The sequence below is a fragment of the Camelus dromedarius genome, chromosome 1 (assembly GCF_036321535.1).
Source record: "Camelus dromedarius isolate mCamDro1 chromosome 1, mCamDro1.pat, whole genome shotgun sequence".
NCBI classification, from domain to species: domain Eukaryota; kingdom Metazoa; phylum Chordata; class Mammalia; order Artiodactyla; family Camelidae; genus Camelus; species Camelus dromedarius.
In genome coordinates this window covers 50,836,381-50,858,310 of record NC_087436.1, presented here as the reverse complement: position 1 = coordinate 50,858,310, position 21,930 = coordinate 50,836,381, and the positions used below count along the sequence as shown (strand labels likewise).

At 38.7% G+C, this 21,930-nt stretch overlaps 1 protein-coding gene across 2 annotated transcripts in view; it reads right to left on the bottom strand.

The window, feature by feature from the left end:
* MANBA (mannosidase beta) overlaps window positions 1–7,376 on the bottom strand; it is a 91,159-nt gene extending 83,783 nt beyond the window's left edge. For both annotated transcript variants that reach the window (XR_010380458.1, XM_010980639.3), the window contains exon 1: window positions 7,092–7,376. Coding sequence is in view for 1 of the 2 variants with exons in the window: in XM_010980639.3 (XP_010978941.1) it covers window positions 7,092–7,268 (177 nt within the window). In the remaining variant the exon portion in view is untranslated. The remainder of the gene's footprint in view (window positions 1–7,091) is intronic.
* Between the last annotated feature and the right edge of the window lie 14,554 nt (window positions 7,377–21,930).

The window sequence follows — 21,930 nt, the reverse complement described above, 5'->3', positions numbered from 1 at the left end:
TAGATGTATATCGCAAGATATATGAATACTGCCTACACAAGAAACTGGTTAACACTGGTTGTTTCTGTGGAAGGGAACCAAAAAACTAGGAATCAGGGATAGAAAGAGACTGGCTTTTCTTTATATATCGTACCTTTCCAATTTTCTATTGATTACATCCGTTACCTATTTCTAAAAGTCATTAAAATTAACTGACCTCTTTTTAAAAAAGAAAACAATAAGCCGGGTGGACAGCAGTATAAATGACTAGGAGGGAATGGTGACAAGATGCCATGTGCTGGACCTATAAGATCCAGCAACTAGCAGTGTAAGTGAGAAGGAAAAATAAAGAAAATAGGCATCAAATTCTGGGCCTCGTTCACTGAGAAAGTATGGGTGCTCTTGTTAGAAATGGGTGAAATACAAGAAACCAAGGATTGGGAGGATTGAGAAGAGACATCTGGATATACTGAGTTTCAATACACCATGAACACACTCAGGTAGAAAAGTGAAGCAAAATTTCTGGCTACAAACCAGGAGAAGTGGTAATTCGAGATGAAGGCATTTGAGCAATTCTGACACAGAGGTGATGGCTGAAACAAACAGACTTTCAAGAGACAGAGAAGAGAGAAGAAGTGATGTATGGAATGACCCTCAGAAAATCTTTCATTTATCAAGAAATTTACCAAATGGGATGTCTAGGGTGGTATATTTTGAACGAAAGGATGTTGTGCTCTTGTCCCTGTTTTCGCTGGACATCTTTAAATTAAAACAATAGTTGTTCCCTTTGCTTACTATGTATTCATCTTGCCAACAGGCAGTGTGGGACATGAAAAGAAGATCTGGGTTGAATCCTTGCCCCACCATTTACTAGGTGCACGATCTTAGGCCATAACTTCTCTGAGCCTCAGCTGTTGCGGGAATTATACGAACAAGTGCAACCTAAGAGGCCCAAGGAGTGCGCTGTACATGGAAGGCACCAAGTAAATAGCATATGAAGATGAATTTCATAGGCGAGGGTGACTATGCGTACTTCCATGTGACACGCACCAGCCGGCACTCACCTAAAGATCCAACCCTTGGATGATCCTTTGATTCCCTGTATGCGGCCCTGAGAAGCAAACCCTCCCGTGCCCTAACCACACCCCATGTGGCATCAAATGAAGAAGCACGTGTGCAGGTTTAAGAATCAGGGTTTGTTTTTTTTTTAGATATCTTTTTTTAAAAGGACAGCTGAAAAACCTCATGGTTCTCAACTCCTAAAAGCTGAGTAATGTTATTAATTGATGACTATTCTGGTTCAAATTGAAATTTCAAATACAGAGTCATTGGTTAACTTCTCTCATGTCACACACAGTTTCAGCAGTCAAACTTTTAGAAGAAGACAATCAGACCTTTAAATGGTTCCTTTTCTAGAGGCTTTTGAGATTATTTCACAACATAAAATGATCAAATAAAGTCAAACATTCCATTTGTAAGTCCTCTGTGGAAGGTGAGTGTAGCAACCAGAAAAAATACCTTCTATTTTAAGAATAAATTTATGGTTAGTCATTTTGGACCATACTCATGGGACTTCCTTCTCTGAAACACATCAAAAATATTCATATGAGTGATAATGGTATTGCTGTTAGAAAGCCACACTGAAATGTTTGAGGATGAAATGATGTGATGTCTAGGACTGCTTCAAAATAAGGAGTGGCACAGTTGACGAGAAAAAAACAAAATTAGCCACGAACTGCTGAAGCTGGATGATGGGGAAATGGAAGTTCATTCTGCTACTCTATTTTCAAATTTGTTTGAAATTCACCAAAATAAAGTTTTTAAAAAGTATATTCACATGATAATTTCCTCTTGGCTACTTAAAGTGTACAAAAGTATACATTTATCTACACTCATAGACATAGAAAACAAACCTATGGTTACCAAAGAGGAAAGGGGGAGGGAAGGATAAATCAGGAATTTGGGATTAATAGATACACACTACTATATACAAAATAGGTAAGCAACGAGGTCCTACTGTATAACACAGGGAACTATATTCAATACCTTGTAATAACCTATAATGAAAAAGAATCTCAAAAAGAACATATATATATATAAACTGAATCACTTTGCTGTACACCTGAAACATAAATCAACTATACTTCAATAAAAATATATATATACACATTTATCCACATTGATGTATATATTTTATTAGAATGTACTTAATGAGTGTTAACCTGCATATTAGAGCCTTCGTCAACAGATTCATGGCTCCTTGGACAGAATGGCAGCTCATTGGACAGAATAATTAAGACTAATTTGTTGAGGGGAGGGTATAGCTCAAGTGGTAAAGCGCATGCTTAGCATGCCTGACGTACTGGGTTCAATCCCCAGCACCTCCTCCAAAGATAAATACATAAATAAATCTAATTACCTCCCCCTCAAAAAAACAGAGGAAAAAAGAAAAAGACTAACTTGTTAATCACATGGATAGCTACTATGATATAATCTTGTATTTTATAAATTTACACATCTAAAAAATATCCTTCTCGGAACATTTGTCCCAATTACACGTGAAGAATATAAAGTAACGATAAAATTTAGAGAGAAAGTGCTAAGCATCTGGTACCTACCATTTTTAGTAATGTATGTATATATTTATAATATATTTTCTTCTGTTTTTAAATGTAGATTTTGAGTAAGAACATATTTATAATGGAGTCTATGCAGTTATTAAAATTATTCTAGATCTGTATTTATAGACTTTTATAGCTTTAGAGAGATGTTCACTATATATTTTAAGTGAAGAAGTAGCTTACAAACCATTCCAGGGATTGACTTCATTCTTATGTTATTATATTTGCTTGTATACACACTTAGAAAAATCTGGAAAGATACACATGAAAAGTTTCACAGTGATTACTTCTGCTGTATAGTATACTTTTTATTGGCTTTTTCCTGCTTCTTTATATTTTATATTTCTCTGCATCAATTTTTTTGGACAATAAGCATTAAACATTTATTACTCTTTTTAAAAGAACTTTAAAAGAAGGAATAAGAAAATTATACCAGTACATGAGAATTTCACATATGATAAAAGTAATGTTTTATATCAGTTGACAAAAGGGAAATTGTTCAAATCATGAGATATAAAAAACTGTTTAACCATTTGGAAAAACTCAAATAGATCAAAATTTTAAATACAAAAGAGGAATTACAAAAACACTAAAAGGAGAAAATATCTGAAAATATTTAATTGGGAGACAGGGAATTACTTCCAAAGCATGATACCAAACACAGAAACAATGATAAAAGAAATAAAATCTTGTAAGATTGCAACATATAAAACTTTAAAACATCTATAGGACCAAATACATCATTAACAAATGGGAAGTTTTTTTAAATACATAACAAGAGGTCTAACAAATCTATATTTAAAGGGGTCAACAGAAAAATGATTAAAAACATGAATAAGTAACCCCAAATCACCAATAAACATGAAATAAACAAAAGGTGTTTAACCTCACAGAATGCAAATTGTTTCTATTTTTGTTTTTTAAAATAATATCTAAATCTAGCACATAAAATAAGCACTCTGATAAAATGATGGAAATGTAAAACTGGTACAATTTTTATGAAGAACAACTTAGAAATACACATGAAAAGACTAAATAAAATGCATATACTTTTGGATCAGTAATTCCACTTCTAAACTTTAGTCTAAAAAGATAAGGATGCACACTAACTAAAATTAAGCTAATAAGATCTTCACTGAAGAATAGAAAAAATGGAATCAGATACTATTCAAAAATAAGTGATAGATTATAAACGCTGGCAAATGTACACAACGAAATTTAAAAAGACCATTGAACATGGTCTGTAGAAATATGTTTACTGCATACGAAATTGTCACGAAATACTTAATATAAAAAAGTTGTTAAACCGTATATTTAAATACTTATAAATGTGTTCTGAATGGAAATAGTGTACTTTTAAATTTTAAAGGTAGTTATCTCTGGAAGTCAGGTTTCCAAGTTTTCTTCTTACTTACCTGTATTCTCTAATTCGGGCACACTGAGAATACCTCTTTTTAACAAAACCTTTTCAAACTTACATCACTAAGGAATTGCACAGGGAAGATGAGAACATTCCTGTTAAGTGTCCCCTTGTCTAAGCACTTTTATGTCATATGCTTATTAATGAGGTTTGCAGCCTTACTAGAATGTGACCTCCCACCAAACAAGAACTGAGTCTTGCTCGTTTCTTTTTTCACTTGTAATGCCTATGTTAGTATGTGGTATTACAGTAGGCTGAATGAATAAATGAACCTTCAGCAGGGAGCCCAAAAGGCTCTCCAGGCACCTAAGGTTTAGATTCTGTATAGGAACTACAGTCACGTATGAAACACTCAAGGCTGGCAACAGAGCCTCTCAGTAAATACAAATTCTAGTTAACCAACTGCTCGAACTGAACAATCCTGAAGTTTTCCCTGAATCCTCTTTCTCTCACACCTCACATTTAATCCATCAACAAATTCAACTGAACAGATCTTGTTGTTTCTACCTTTAAAATGTGTTTTCCCATCACCACTCTCACCATCTCACTGCCATCACCCCTGTCCAAGCCAGAAATCACCTCCTGCTCATACACCTGCAATCATCCCCTACCCGGTTTTGATGCTTCCACTCTGATGCACTGTAGTCTTCACAACAGCCAGAATGACCCTTTAAAGGCACATATAATCATGCAACTCCAAGCTCAAAAACCCCAATAGTTTCCCATCATTGTTAGAATAAAATTCAAAGTGTTTCCCAGTGGCCTACAAGCCCTGCATGATCTGCCCTAGATGCCTAGTTTGAAATCATCCACCTGCCCCTTGACTCACAGGGCGACGGCCACACTGGCCTGCTTACTATTTCTGGACCTGTCAAACCTCCTCCCCACTGCCATCTTCTCTTCTTTTTTGCTGGGAATGTGCTTCTCCTTAAAACCAAACTCATCAAAAGATCTTTAGCAAAATGACTATCTTTAACCACCTTTTTTTAAAAAGCAATCTTTCCCAACAGGCCTTCACTCTCTCTTCCTTTAATCTGCTTTATACCTGTCACTACATTATCTATTAATTTGTTTATTGTCTGTCTCCTCCACTATCTATTGAGACAGACTTCGATTTCTTCACCACTTGATTCCAAGCACCTAGAATAATGCCTGCCACATTGGAGGTACTGAGTAAATATTTATGAGATAATTAGGTGAATGAATAATTAATTGAAAGACTTCAGCAAGATATGTTTCAAGTTCTCCTGTAAACACAGTATTTGGGCCAGTGTCTGCTCTAAACTATAGAATACTTCCTAAGGTCAGCACCAAAAGGGGATGTTATAATAAAGCAGATAGAATGAAAACATCACACTACTCAGTAGCGACACCAATGCTGATGAGTACCGTCAACAGACCTGGAGTTCCCCAACCCCCAAAAGCCTTCACATCGATCATCCCACTACCATTTAAGACCTACATCTACCTTCCTGAAACTTAAAGTTTTCTTAAGAACTTATTAACAGATTTAACAGACATTGTAAATTATTCCTGTGAGGAAAAATCAGTCATTTCATACTATGAGCACCTCATTCACATTAACTTGTAACCAAACATTCCTTCTTGGTATGCAGCCCTGTAACATGGAACAATAATCTGATTTGCTATAACCACTAATGATTTCCCGTTGCCTTAGTTCTATCAGGAAGATGATGCAAGGAGAGACCCTGCAAATTAAACACAGGCATTCTCAAGGCACATGCAAGTGACGCTTCAGGGTACCAAGGTCAGCTGTGGTCCCTGTCCTAAGTAGTTTATTAACTAAAAATAGTTTGAGTACTTGAGTTGGAGAAGTACCTACTTAAGAAATAAACCCAACCATGGTCACTGTAATTTACATTTGTTTCCTTTCTGATATATATTCTCGAAAAGAAGTTGATGGTACCAGACCAGGAATTCTGATAGTACCAGATCAGAAATTTGGCATAACCCCGTTGACTGTCCTGTCACTTAAGTAAATTTTGAATTAAATTCCTGACAGTCAACTCCACTGCTTCAAAAACAAGATTTTTCATACCACCAGGATAAGTGTTGTACAGTACATAAGGCTATGGAGTCAGGCCAGGCTGGGTTAGAATTCCATTTCTACCACTTAGTTGCTGGGTGATCTTGGGTAAATCCTCTGCCTTCTCTGGGCTCCATAACTCCATATCTCCCATACAGTGCAGATAAAAGGACCTACTCTACAGTGTTATTATGAGGATTGGGGCAATGCATGCAAACCATTATCAAGTACCCCCTGTCCCAGGCAAAGCCACTGAAAATGTGCAGCAGATGGAAACCAAGTGGGAGGTGGCAGTCTGTTTGCAAACTTCTGCCCACAGGCAGCCAAACAGGAAAGCGTCCTCCACGAGAAGTCTATGAACTGAAGCATCTGTTGGGACACACATACACATCATAGCACAAACCCCGAGAGGAAACTGCATCTTTCTTCATATCCCAATCAGCCTTAAAAATGGCTTAGCCTTTACACTAACACTGGGAATCCTAACGTTACCCTTGCTGGTCTCGTTCTCCTCAGGCTATGTGCTGCTGCATCAATTCCAGATCTGCCTCCCTGACGCTTGAAAGTGAAAATGAAAAACTGAGACATTACTGAAGACAGTTAACATTTACTTAGCAAAGACTATCGTCCCCTGCAGTGTTCAGGTAGTTGAAACAATAATCCTCAGCCTTAGGCTTTGTCGGTGACAGTAAGATCTTTCTACCCACGCTTCAGCGGAACACTGTAGCAAAAAGACCGCCAGTAAAACTGTTTACCGTGTCGAAACCTCTGCTTTCCTGAGTTACTGCTGTCCCGGGGTGGGTGGGTCAGTCTCCATCTAGCCCACCCCCAGCCATGCTCTTCACCAACAGTAATTACACTGCCTCGGCGTTTCCCCTCACAGACCACAAGATGCAAAAGGGAAGTTCATGCCAAATCGAGGGAACAGCCCCGGGCTCGGGGGCGGGCAGGCCGTTCCTGGGCCCCTCTCTGCACGAGGGAGGACCCAGGCCCAGGCTCGCGACGGGGCGGCCGCATACAGTACCTGGATGAGCCTCTGCTGGAACAAGGCGCTGTGCACGCAACCCGGGACCTCTCCGGGCAGCTCAAGCGACCTGTTCTGGCTGCGGACCCTCCAGCTTCCCCGCAAGCTGAGACTGAACGCCGCGGCAGCGGGGCCCGCACCGCACAGCGCAAGCAGCAGAAGCAGACGGAGGTGCATGCCGCTGGCCGACGCCGCACACGCCCACAGGGCAAGAACCCCTGCGCTGCCGGGGACCCCGGAAGCCACCGTCGGCTCGGAAGGAGCCCAAACTCTAGCTCTCCCCGCCCAGGGGCCAGTCCCCGGCCCCCGGCGCCCCGCCTCAGTGCCCCGGGCCTCCGGCCCCGCCTCCGGCTCCAGGCCCCGCCCCCGGCTCCGGGCCCCGAGCCCAGGTCATCTGAGCGGCGAGGATCCGCGGCATGTCCCCGCGCGCGGCAGGCTGGCCACGAGCGCGGAGGTCTCGCAGGCTGGAAGAAGCCAGGCCGCGGGTGCCGGAGCCGCCGCCGCCGGAGCCGCCGCCTGGTGCACGGCTCCGGGCTCGGACCGCTGCGGTCTGCGTCCTCCTCCGTGATGTCTGAACAGGAGGCGAGAGCCCTGCTGGGTAGTTGGGATACACAGATCTCTGGGCGCAAAGTGGCGCAAAGCTCGGGCACAGATGGTAGTGTGAGGAGACTACAGCTAGAGAGGCTCCTCACTGTTTCAGAGAACCGAAAACCAAGGCACCTCACGCTTTAGTTCCCCCAAACTTCACCGGCCCCTCATTCACGCTGCAAGGGTCTGTCCAGCGAAGGTAACGCCCACCTCCTGCAGCTCCACAGGTGGATCTCAAAGCATAATCGGCCCTTCAAAGAGTAAACAGTTACTAAAAGCACCTAATCAGTAGGGTTGTTGTGAGGGCTGAGAAAATGCGTGCACAGCGTGCAGCGTTGGGCCCGGCCCAGAGAAAGCACAACCCATTGTCCTGATGTTAGTGGACTACAACATTTACCTCCGTTTTGTAAAGCCCCACCGAGGAGGTTCCTGAGGTCCCTGAAATCTTCACTAAAAGCACAGGCAAATTCAGGTTGTTTTCAGCATAAAATGCGTTAACATGTACGGTTGTCCCTAACAATGCCAAGGTACCCAAGAAATACCAGTTTATTTCAAGGCTGGTAGTCACACAGCCTACCTGAATCCCAGTTTTGCAACAGCATGTGACTGTGATCTAGGAAGTGAAGAGGGTATTTCACATTGCATAAAATAGACTGAGGTTCTTCTGTGTGGATGTTATCTGCCTTATTTCTGTATTTAAGAAGTCTTTGAAGAGAAGTTCTCCCTTCATAAAATCTAAGCTTTGTATTGCTTTAAAATGGCCCTGGAATTGCCTGAATCTGTAGACACAGCACAATATTTTACTTTTTCAGAGTCAGCATTTTTCACAAGCCTAGCATCTTGGCTTTAGGGACATTTGGATTATCCAGCCCAAGTCCCTAAAACTAAGGGAACAGGATCCAAAGAGGTCAGGTGACCTGCCTGTCATATGGTGGGGGACAGGACCCAAACTCCTTTCCTGGCTCTTGGTCTCCTTATGGTAGAGCCCATTAAGGAGGAGAGGTTCTGGCTGGTTCAAAGCCTTCCTCACTCCAGAAGTATTTTTACTTTTGATAGGAACAGAGCTCTCAATTTAAATAATGTTCCCTAACTCATGGCATTAAATGCCCAGCTCTGGTCTGTTCAAAACTGATAACAAGATTTATGGCAGTAAGAGTGGCAAAGGATTTTTTTTTCACAAATCCTAGAAATTCCATTAAGCCAAGTCAAAGGAAAATTCATCCCTGCAAATATGTTTAGATATACTGTGTTGTTCTATTAAGAAATATTTTAGGGAATCTATTAAAACATAAACAACCAAGAACAGAGACTTATCATTCCTCCATTCATTCCAGGACACAAGCATGACATCATTTGGATCACTTCACTTTGAAAACATACATTTGTCCAAACTCAGAATGTACAACACCATGAGTAAACTGCAATGTAAACTATAGACTTTGGGTGATCATGATGTGTCAAGGTAGGTTCATTGATGGTAACAAATGTACCTCTCTGGTGGGGGATGTTGATAGTGGAGGAGGCTGTGCATGCTTGGGGGCAGGGGGTGTATGGGACTTCTGTATTTTCTATTCAGTTTTGCTTTTAATCTAAAATTGCTCTGAAAAATAAGATAGATATAGATATATATACAGATATATATATATATATATATATAGATATATATATATATAGATATATATATATATATATCTATATATATATACACCCATGGATCAAAGAAATAAAAGACTTCCTGTTACTGTTTTGTTATGTCAGGACCTTGGAAGTCATCACCCCATCCTAAAAACAAGTAAAAAGCTGGCAAACTGAAAATCAACAGTTTTTCTTAGATTTGTCAAAGAACTGAGGTGAAAGGGCAAGCTGCTGTCCCCAGAATTGGAGAAATAGACAGGTGGATTCAAAGAATCACAACTGATCAAAGCAGAAACCCAGGAGCAGAAAGCTCTGCGGAAACCAGTACTAAGAAAGGAAAACCCAAAGTCTAATTAATTAGTCGCTGCAGGCTCAGTGTGGACAAATCTGACAGTTAGAAACTTGGTGGGAACTCAGTCTTAGGGGTCACCCAGCTTTGTGAGTTTTGTTTCCAGATCTACCAGTTCTCACGTTTAAGGTTAGAGAACAACCCCTCATACTTCCAGTAGGGGGCGGGAACCATTTTGAAACATGCTCAAGGACTACCCTCAAGAGAAACTGTTTTATCAGAGCCTTACCTCCTGGAGTTTTATCACAGTATCAAATAGGAGAAGGGAAATATCCTCTAGCCTTCCTGCCCTACCTAAGCGGGTGAATGAGAGAGCACTTATGATATTCACAGCCCAGGGACAAGCTCACTAAAAGACTAAGGCCTAATCATAGAACTATAGAAAGCTTCCTCTCTCCCCACACCCTCCTACTACATCACTAAAAGCCTGTTTGCCACTGTTTCTTTCACCCCATACATAACGTATGGCTTTCAACAAGGCAAAAAGAGAGAGAGCAAGCACTAGAACCAGACTCAGATGTGGCTGGGATGTCGGATTATCAGGCTAGGAATCTAAAATACTAGGCCAGCATCGCCCTAATACCAACACCAGACAAAGACATGACAGTCAAAGAGAACTACAGACCAATGTCTCTCATGACATAGATGAAAAAAATCCCCAACAAAACATTAGCAAATTAAATCTAACAATATATAAAAAGAATTATACAACATGACCAAGTGGGATTTATTCTGGGTATGTAAGGCTGGTTCAGCATTCAAAAATCAATTAATGTAATCCATCACAACAATGGGTTAAAAAATAAAATCACATTAGCATGTCAGTAGATACAGAAAAAGTGTTTGACAAAATCCAACATGCATTCATGACAAAAACTCTCCACAAACTAAGAATAAAGGGGAACTTCCTCAACTTGATAAAGAACATCTCCAAAAACTAAGCCTAATATTACACTTAATGATGAGAAACAAGTAGTTTTTATGCTAAGATCAGGAATAAAGCAAGGATGTCTCCCCGTAACACTCATTTTCAACAACATACTGGAAGTCCTAACTAATGCAATGAGAAAAGAAAATAATACACAGTTTGGGAAGAAAGATATAAAACTATCTTTGTTCACAGATGACATGATTGTCTATGTAGAAAATCTGAAAGAATCAACAACAACAAAAAAACGAATAAGCAACTTACAGCAGGTTACAGGATACAAGGTTAGTATAGAGAAGTCTGTCATTTTCCTATGCATCAGCAATGGCTGGCTGTTTTATGGGCCCTGGGATTGCGGGGAGAAAGAGGAGGAAGGGCTAGGAGTAGAAATTACTGGGTACTGAGTTTGAGTAGGAATAAATGTATTCAAGTTTTCCCACTTCTCCTCCCCAATAAGGAGATCTCAGCACAGTCGCCTGAAGATCTCTGCCCAAGGCCTCAGATAAAGAGACCTAGGAGTAAAGGCACTGAAGCTAGGGCTGTGAATATGTGAAGTGCATGCACAGTCAGAGAGGCAACAGTAGGTCCTTCATTGCCACCCCCTTTAGAGATTTGGCTACATCCCACGTCTGGTTGGGGAGGACAGCTTTCCCACATGAAATCTGTCAGGTAAAGCCTTTGTAATTGCCTGTGGTCAGGCCTGAAAAATCAAGCTTATATCATGTGATCCAACAGATCTGATAGTTCTGGAGATACCCTTGGAGGTATATGGCATTTATGGAAGAGCCACAATGTAGACCCTCGTATTCTGGAGCAAGGCTATGCATTTCACCACAGAGAGCTACTCTGTGTGAAGAACATGCCCCAGTGTACTGCTGGGTCTGGTAGGGACCAAACGTCTGACCGGCGTACAAGAAGTGACTGTGCAGCCTGAACTGAGGACTTTCACGTCAACCAAGCCGTAAAGTTGGGCAGGGGCAGCTCTTCCAGGGGCAGCTTTGTATGAGAAGTGTTACATTCAGACTCAAGCAGAAGTTCAAGAAAATTACACGAATTGGTTGTCTAGCCCTCCATGTAATTTATCTCTTGCTGCACTGGTGACAATACTGATGACCTCATGGGGAATTCCTTATGACAGAGGCCTGATTCATACGTGAGCTGGTGCAATATGTACTAGAACTGGCCATAAAAAACTGTTGCCACATTACAGCCCCACTTAGGAGCGGCCCTGAATGACATGGGTGAAGGGGAATCTTCCCAGCGCACAGACTTACGAGACATACGTTTGACTTCTAACTTCAAGTCAAAGAAGAGGTGGCCCAAGGTACAGTTAAATATTGAATCAGGGCAGAGCCAAAAGTCTTGTTTGGTTGATCAGGGTCATAAAAGAAAGAAAACTGGAAGATGGGTCTGGGTAGATAATATACGGATGGACACTGTAGGAGTGGGCCCAAAAAATGCTGTTTCTTTGTATCCCACATTAATGCTCAGAACAGAACATGTGCAGACAAGGCTCTTGACAATCAAGAACACAGAAAGACAGTCCTGTGAATTTTAGCCACCCTTTCTATGCACCACTCCAGTACTTGACACGAGGCAAGGGAAGAGAGTGGCCATGGTAGCAGGGATGAAGGCTATGCATAGACCCAGAATCTTTGGGGCTTTCTCTCACCAAGGATGATCTCACTGCCTCTGCTGATTGCCCAACCACCCAGCAGTAGAGTCTAATGCTGAGCCCTAGATAAAGGTACCATTCCTTAGGAGGACCAGTCAGCCACCTTTTGGCACATTGTTTACATTGGACCCCCTTACTCCTTGGCTGGGGCATCAAATTGATTTACTGGAATCAATACAGATTCTGAATATGTTCTGCATTCCCTGACTGCAGCGTCTCCACTAGCACCATCTGAGAGTTTACAGAATTCTTTACCTCTTAAAATGGTAACCCTATCACATTGCCTTAGAAAACAGACCCACCTGATGTAAAAGGAGATGTGAAGATAGGCTCATAAGTTTGAGAATCACTTATTTTACCAAGTTCTCTATCACAGGAGCAGCCAACCTGCCTCCCAAAACAAAACGAAACAGTGGAATGGCTGTGGACAGCTCAGCTTAAGGACAGCACCTTGTGAGGTTCGAGCACTTTCTTTAAGGATGTGCGGTATATGCACTGAACTATGGTCAATGTATAGTGCTGTCTCTCTCGAAACTAGAGTACACAGGTATAAAAACCAGGGTATAGAAGTAGGAGTAGCCTTTCTCATCATTACTCTCAGTGACTCACTAATGGAATTTATGTTTCCGGTTCCAGGGTTGGGGAACGTTCCACCCATTTGGAAGTTATGACTAATGCTTTCGAGTCACTTTGGGTTTCATATTCTAGTGGACAAGCAGGTAAAGATTTAATGTACTGACTAGGGTAGTGGACTCTGATGACCAGGTGAAGCTAGAGTTGCTCTAATTCAATGAAAGCAGGGAGGATTGTGTTTGGAACCTACAGGGGTCAGTAAAATACCTCTTACTACTTCCATGCTCAGTGTTAACTCTCAGTGGGGAAATTACAGTAGCCATAATCCAAGAGACAAGACAACTCACCATGGCCAGATCCTCAGCACCTCAGCACGCAGGCTTAAGCCAATCAGTCCCACGGTGATTCTGGCTTCTAGCATCACTTCTCATCTCAGATGAAACAGTATGCCACAGAACATGGGATCAGGTTTCCCCAGCAACTGCCCAAAGGTCTTCTGTCTCACTCCCTCTTTCCTACATTCTTACCATTCTGGGATTGTACCTCAACGAAAAAGAAAAAATTAGCCATTAAGCTTTCTATCAGTCACTGTTTGCTAGGCAACTCAAGTCTATACATTAGGCTACTCAATTATTCTAGGGCTGTCCAATAAAAATTAGACACCCAGAGCAATTCAGTAGAAATATAATGTAAGACTCATAAGTAATTTTAAAATATCTAGTAGTCACATTTTAGAAAGTAAAAAGAAACAGGTGGAATTGATTTAATAATACATTTTATTGAGATCAACATTTTCAAACTATTATCATTTTAAATGTTTTCACTATAAATATTGAGATATTTTATATCCTTTTTTCATACTAAGACTTCAAAATCTATCATAAATTTTATATAACAGCACATCTCAATTTGCATGCTAACTTTTAACCTGTATTCAATTTCATAAATTTTGCCCTTAAAAAAATTCACATACCCAATTTGTCCCAAAATATTGGGAGATAATTCTCTGATACTTTCAAGCATCTTGTGAGCAGAGACACTGGATTATTTCGTTCCAGACTATCTTTTAAAAGATGTTGGTATACCAAATAGCTTTGGAAAAACACCTATCTTCTAACTCGTGTAGTTAGAAAATTATTTTTTCCTCCACCTTTTTGTTCTATTCAGGCCCTCAGTGGATTAGATGATGCAGATTCACATAAGAGGGACAATCTGATTTACTTAGTCTACAGATTCAAATGCTGATCCCTTTTGAAAAGACCTCACCAGCACACCCAGAATTAATGTTTATTAATAATGTTAATAATGTTATCTAGGCATCCTGTGGCCCAGTCAAGTTGACACAGAAAATTAATCATCACAGTGCACAGTTCAGTGAGTTTTGGCAAACATATATTCTTGTGCAATCACACCCAAGTTAATACACAGAACATTTCACCCTAAAAATTTCCCTTGTGCCTCTCTCCAATCAAACTCCTCCCCTTCTAGGTAACCACTGTTCTGACTTCCAGCATTATAGTTTAATTTTGTCTCTTCTTGGATGCTGTGCAAATAGAATCACACACTATAGTCTTTTTATTTCTTTTGCTCAGCACAATGGTTTTCAAATTTATCCATGTCATTCATCCTTATTCTTAAAAGATATTTTCCTTGGCACAGAATTCTAGGGTGATAGCAATTTCTTCTCAGTATATTGAAGTTAATATTCCACTGTCTTCTGTTTCCCTTTTGTTGTTGAGAAATGTTTCATTTTTGCTCTTCAGACCATCTGCCTATTATTTTTGTGCAGGTAATCTACTTTATTTGCAGGAGAAATGGCAGCTCTGTGTGGACCCCTAGATTATAGGTGGGCTGCACACAGGCTCTTCAGGGGTGTAGCCCTCTAGACCACAAGAAACTGTGTGCAAGCCATGTAGAACTTTATGCTAGTACCATACTGTTTTTGTTTGTTTTTATTTTTTAATTGAGGTATAGTTGATTTATAATATTGTGTTAGTTTCCAGTATACAGCATAGTGATTCAGTTACACACACACACACACACACACACATATTTCATATTCTTTTTCATTATAGGTTATAGCAAGATACTGAATATAGTTCCCTGTCCTATATGGTATGACCTTGTTGTTTATCTATTTTATATATAGTAGTATCTGCAAAACCCAAACTCCCAATTTATCCCTTCTCACCCTACTTCCCTCATGGTAACCATAAGTTTGTTTTTCTATATCTGTGAGTCTATTTCTGGTTTGAAGATAAGTTCATTTGTGTCACTTTTTTTAGATTCCACATATAAGCGATAGCGTGATATTTATCTTTCTCTGTCTGACTTCACTTAATATGATCATCTCTAGATCCATTCATGTTGCTGCAAATGGCATTATTTCATTCTTTTCTATAGCTGAGTAGTATTCCTTTGTGTATATATATATATATATATATATATATATATATATATATATATATATATATATATACACCACACTTCTTTATCCTGTCATCTGTTGATGGGCATTTAGTTTGCTTCCATGTCTTGACAATTAAAATAATGATGCTATGATCATTGGGCTGCATGTATCTTTTTGAATTAGTTTCCTCTGGGTATATGCCCAGGAGTGGGAGTGGGGGATCATAGGGTAAGTCTATTTTTAGTATTTTAAGGAAACTCCATACTGTTTTCCATAGTGGCTACACCAAACTACATTCCCATCAACAGTGTAGGAGAGTTTTCTTTTCTCTACATCCTCTCTAGCATTTATTATTTGTGGACTTTTTAATGATGGCCATTCTGAATAGCATGAGGTGATACCTCACTGTAGTTTTGATTTGCATTTCTCTGATAATTAGTGTTACTGAGCATTTTTTCATGTGCCTATTGGCCATTTATATGTCTTCATTGGGGAAATGTTTTCTTAGGTCTTCCACCCATTTTTTTTGATTGGGTTGGTTTTTGTTATTGAGTTATGTAAGCTGTTTGTATATTCTGGAAATTAATCCCTTGTCATTTTCATTGTTTGCAAATATTTTCTCCCATTCTGTAGGTTGTCTCTTTTGCCCCAGGTTTCCTTTGCTGTGCAAAAGCTTGTAAGTTTAATTAGGTTCCATTTGTTTATTTTTTCTTTTGTTTCTATTGCCTTAGTAGGCTGACATAAGAGAACGTTGCTACAATTTATATCAGAGAATATTTTTGCCTATGTTCTCTTCTAGGAGGTATACAGTGTATTGTGTTATGTTTTAAGTCTTTAAGACGTTTTGAGTTTATTTTTGTGTCTGGTGTGAGAGAGTGTTTTAACTTCATTGATTTATATGCAGCTGTCCAGCTTTCCTAACACCATTTGCTGAAGAGGCTGCCTTTTCTCCATTGTACGTCCTTGCCTCCTTTGTCGAAGATTGACTGACTGTAGGTGAGTACCATACTGTTTTGATTACTGTAGCTTTGTAGTAAATTTGGAAATCAGGAAGTATGAGTCCTCTTTGTTCTTTTTCAAGATTGTTTGGCTGTTCGTGCTCCTTTGCAATTCCATATGAATTTTTAAAGCTTCCATTTCTGTAAAAACAATCATTGGGATTTTGATAGGGATTGCATTGAATCTGTAGATTGCTTTGGGGATCATTGCCATCTTAACAATAATAAATCTACACCATGAACACAGGATGTCTTTGCATTTACTTACGACTTCTTTCTTTCAGAAATATTTTGTAGTTTTCAATATACAAGTTTTGCCATCTCCTCAGTTAAATTTATTTGTAAATATTTCATTCTTTTTGATACTTTTATAAATGAAATTTTCTTAATTTCATTTTGGAATTAATTGCTACTTATATCAAAACAACTTGATTCTTGTGATTTTTGTGTCCTGCAACTTTGCTGAATTATCTTTAATAATTTATATTATTCTTCTTTAAGATTTTCTATATCATGTCATCTGCAAATATAGTTTTACTTCTTCCTTTCCTATTTGGATGACCTGATGTTTTTAATATCTGAAATTTTTGTAAGTCAATTCCTATTCATGGTACTATGTTCCTTTGTACTTCTTTCTTTCTGATTTTTAACTGTGAGCTATTATTCAGTTCCTGCAGAGTATTTATTTGTTTCCACCAGCAACAGATTACTCTGATTTGGAACAACTTTAAAAATTAAATCTTCTGCTTGGGTTTTCTCAGAGGTGTAGTAAGATTTAGGGCTGCAAATCCTCAAAAAGGCCAAATTATTATTACATATTCTGAGAGACTATTCTCCTGCCACAGAGCATCAAGATTCAAGATATGCAAACTCCTCATTCTGTGTATTAGGGATGGGTTTATCCTATTTGACACCACTCTTTGGATGCATTCTGGACTTTGCCAGTGAAAATGAAAGTATGTTTCATTTGGTTCTTCAAGTGCTTCAAGATGAAAGCTGGTTTCTGGTTATAGTCTCCTTTCTTTTTAGGTTTATGGTTTCAATTTGGTTCTGGCTTGAGACTACTGTTTTCTTTCTTGATAGATAAATAACACATTTTTTAAAAAGTGTTTTTCCCCCCAGCATGTTTAGTTGCTTTTTCACAGGAATTGGACAGTGGCATCACCTACATTTGATAGAAACTGAAATGTCCGACCACTCACTGAGGTGGTACTTTATAGTAGTCAGAATCACGAAGGCTCCATTAATTATTTTTCTATTGTATATTGGAATTTTTAGGTTTTGTACTTTTGTAGTTAAAGTAAGGAATACTTTTGACAAAGCCTACCTACCATTCAGCTCATAGTCATCTATTAAATATCAGATCACCTAACAATGTGCCAGGTGGTCGGTCATCTAGTCATTAAGGAATGTAGAACAAAACAGACAAAAATCCTTGTTCATATAGAGCTTACATTCTGGGGTGAGGTTGCAGAGGTAATAAATATTACAGTATTACTGAATATGCCATTGTATACTTTATGATGGCAGCACTGCGTCGATATTTTATATAGAATAGTTGAGAAAAACCTCTATCAGAGACCTAACAATTAGGGAAGGAGCCGTATTGTACCTGGAATAAGCTAATCTAGGTAAAGGGAAGAGCAAGGGTAAACATCTGAAGGTAAGAAAAAGCCCATTGCGTTCGTCTCAGCAGAGGCATGTGTGACTGAGCTGTGGAAGCTGGTGGGGGCAAACAAGTGATTATGAAGTACAGGTGGTGGGAAGTCATTCCAGCCTAAAACTTCTTTTAGAATTTTGGCTTTTGCTCTGAATAAGAGGAGAACCCTTAGGCTTGGAGCAAAGTGAATTCCTATTTAATTTGGAAGTGGGGTGTGAGAAATCAAGATTGATGCCTAGGTTTTGGGCCAGTGCAACTGAAAGAATGTTTACATTTACTGAGGCCAAGATGAGGTAGGGGTATGTGTGTCTGTGTGTACAAATCAAGGCAGTCATCCTTTAGGTAGCCAGGTGGATAACAGGAAGCTACACAAGAGTTCAGAAGAGATGGCTGGTAGTTCAGCATATGACAGTTATTAACTGTTCCCAAGCAGCTAGAGCATCGAAGTACTCCACTGTTTGGTCTTACTTGATAATATCCAAATTTGATATGGTAAACAAGGAATCAGTTACAGAGGCTCAGAAAATAGTATGTGCGAAAAGTAGTTATTTCATACAATCAGAAAATGATACAATACAGAAAAAAAAAAGGCAGCTCTTAAAGTTTTTTAAAATACATTTCATCCAGAAAGTATACAACTTGGGAAGATAAATGACAGCAGTTTGTTAATTAAAACACATTCCACGTAAAAAAGCAACTATCAGGAACACTGTGTACCAGAGTTAACCATAAAAAAAATCCTTCAAAATGAGGCAAAGAAAGGAACTAGTAGTTAACAGGGTAGCAGGAAAGAATGCAAAATAGTGGTTGTTAAGGACCTGAAGAAAACAAAACATCCAGCTGATTTCAGACTTCCTAGCTTTCCCTAGTATTTTTTAACCTTTTAATATAGTTCCTCCATAGCACTTTTTTTTGGGGGGGGGGGTTGTTTAAATCCTGATCCAAATACCTTTGTCACTTTTCCATTACACCGCGAGAGTAGATGGTTTTAATAGCTACCTTAGGGTATACTTAGTATCTGTTAAATTCAGCGGAGACCACAAACACCCTGAACTGGTCATCTTACCTTTTCAACACTGTCCCCCCAAAAAGTTGCTTTGGCCACTGAATGAGACCAGGGCTCAGATCCTTGTTCAGCTATGTAGCCAACATTTAGCAGTGAACTCTTGTACCTGGTTACTTTTTAACTACTACTCAGCTATTGGTTGAATTACATATACTCAAAAAATTTTTTATTAATTATAAATTTCAACGTTCCTGGGTTAGATTGTTACTCAAATTAGTACACTGTAGGAATGTTAATGTACCTTAAGTAAACATGTAAATCAACCTACAGTATAATTCAAAGTACTATGAATTTGTCAGATGCTAGAAATCTAATACATGGGTATACAACGTAACAAGTTCTCTTACAGTCATGAAACATCAAGATAATCATAGGGTCAAAAGATTACTGCTTAAGTCTGTTACAAGGGAGAGCTAGAACAGACTTTGGAATCACCTGGGTGGCTTTCTGAATAGGCCGCGGGGTGTCATCCCATAGTTTCTCAATCAGTAGGCCTAGAGTAGGGTCTGATGATTTTCATTTTTAAGAACTTCCCAAATGATGATATTGCTGGTCTTGGGGCTGGGGGTGGGGTGGTGTCACATTTTGAGAATCACCATCCTAAATTCTTTATAGACCATAGCTTTTGTTATGACTGCTATTAAGTTCAAAATAGAACTCACACATGGCATTAGGTTAAAGTGTGGATTTCATGTCAGCTGGAATTACTGAGTAAGACCAGAGTGTCTTTAAACACAGACTTTAATGGTAACAATTAAGCTCAATTAACCTTAGCTATTACAAGTGTTATGCAGATGTCACTATTAGACAATATTTAGTGACTTGCACTGGGTTCCTCATAAAATAGACAAATTCACTTAAAAGTGTATTCAACAGTCATTTAACAGTTTTGTTATGCCAACATAAAACATGGCTAATTTGAGTCACTTTCAAAATCACTAACACAACATGATCAGCATCTGAAGCATGTCAAGCCATTAAAAAAAAAAAGTGAGTGTTTCACTACCCCTGAGACCACTAGTTAACTGTGGTTCATACTTTAAAAATATTGTGAGTACACCCACACAACAAAGCGAACTAGTAAGTTGTTTTTACTTTTAAATCTGATTATCACATTGCAAACCTGCCCAGAAAAAAAAGGAGTCACTTTAAATATAATCTACCATTAACTGGTCAACTGGACTATTATTCTTATAGTTGAAGAGCAACTTAAGCACTCAAAATCTGAGTAATGCATTGAAAAATAAAGGGAACAAGAGAAGCCAAAATCAATTTTTAACTTGCAAATATTCACTTCAGTCCTATATATGGCACTAGTAATGTAAGTGTGAGGGGGACAAATTCTTGGATTCTTTTGAAAGTTTCAATTGGAGATAATCTCAAGTCCAGTGTCTATACATTCAAAAATGTTGGTTTTCCAGGTACTTTATCGTTCTCTTAAACCTGGAGAAGCCTTTATGGCTTATTCCCTTAGAAGTGACGTAAGAAACGTAGAAAGCATCAAGTCGAAGATACAGAGAACTGGACACATCTACTCATCATATGATAATAGTTTTAAGAAGTAATCTCTATAAATACTTATGTGTTGTCTATGGCTGAAAAGATCAACTTGAAAGCCAATCAAAAATCCAGCAGCTCTGACAAGTGTGTTTTACTCATGGTTGGCTTTCAAGAAATGATGTCTACTAAAGCTGTTATTTTGAGAGAATACAGGAGTCTCAGAATTATTCTAAAAATAGTTACAACAGTTTCTTACCTTGCGGAGAAGTATGTTACTAATTTCTCATTTGTAGTCTGAATCCAACAGTTTTAGCAGTATGACATCTACCCTTGAGTTATTTTTAAAGCAAGAGATGAAAAATTCACTCATTGGAAAATTGTATAACTGGGTTAATATTTCTTAATGAAATGCTTATTACAGAATTAACAAAGCCAAAACATCTTTGGAAGGCATGCATTTCACTTTCAGTTCAGAGAAGAACCTTAAGTCAATAAATCATGTCCAGACTACATATTAAAATGTTTATAAAAATCAAGCTTTAACATTTATTTTATATCTAGCTTTCCACATCTGTGTGCAGACAAGGAATAAGATTGCACATTAAGTGTAAGCAGTGCAAAAATGTGGAAGTGGAGGAAGTCACAGATGTGCTAGAAATCGAATATATAGGACTGTTAAGAAAGAAATGGACAAATCAAAATAATTAGGAAAAAAGTAGTAAAACTATAGGGTCAGAATAAGGAAAGGTGAAGAATGATAATGCCCTTGTTACTACAGAAGTTAAATAAGTGGCACAGATAGCACTTGTCAAACAAAAAATAATCCAATAGCATTGACTTTTATTCATTCATGTTAAGTCACCTGAAATGGTATCTGTTGCATTTAAATGCTCATTAATGTAAATGGCTGAACAAATCCATTTCAATGGATACTCAATCCTTAAAAAAAAAACAAACCTCAATATCCCACATAGTTAAGTCACTTCAACACAGCCTCATGACAACTCCCACACCAAAACAGTACTTTATTTTGTAAATTTTGACCCATTATTACTCCCATGTTATGGTCTTTTCAGCTGTCAAGTGTACAAGGTGAAGAAAAATTTAAGATGGGGGTTTCACCTGGAAAATAAATTTCTTAAACTCGATATACACGTTTCAAAACTGCTGGGTCCCAAGTCCACCTATGAACTCCAGGGCTGCCAGTATCATGTGCAGCATACTAAAGCTACACTATCTGAATAGCTTATTAATTCTGCATAAATCAGGTCAATCAATGTGTCAACCTGTAACAGACTGCGCACTTTTAACTGAACATGGCAAAATATTCACTCTTTTGAACTTTACATCATCATTTGATGTCAAACAATGAAGCAAATCCCAACAGTATATACAAAAACAGCTTTGCATTTACAAAAGATTGTTTCCCATACTGATTAATCCAGGCAGCTAACTCA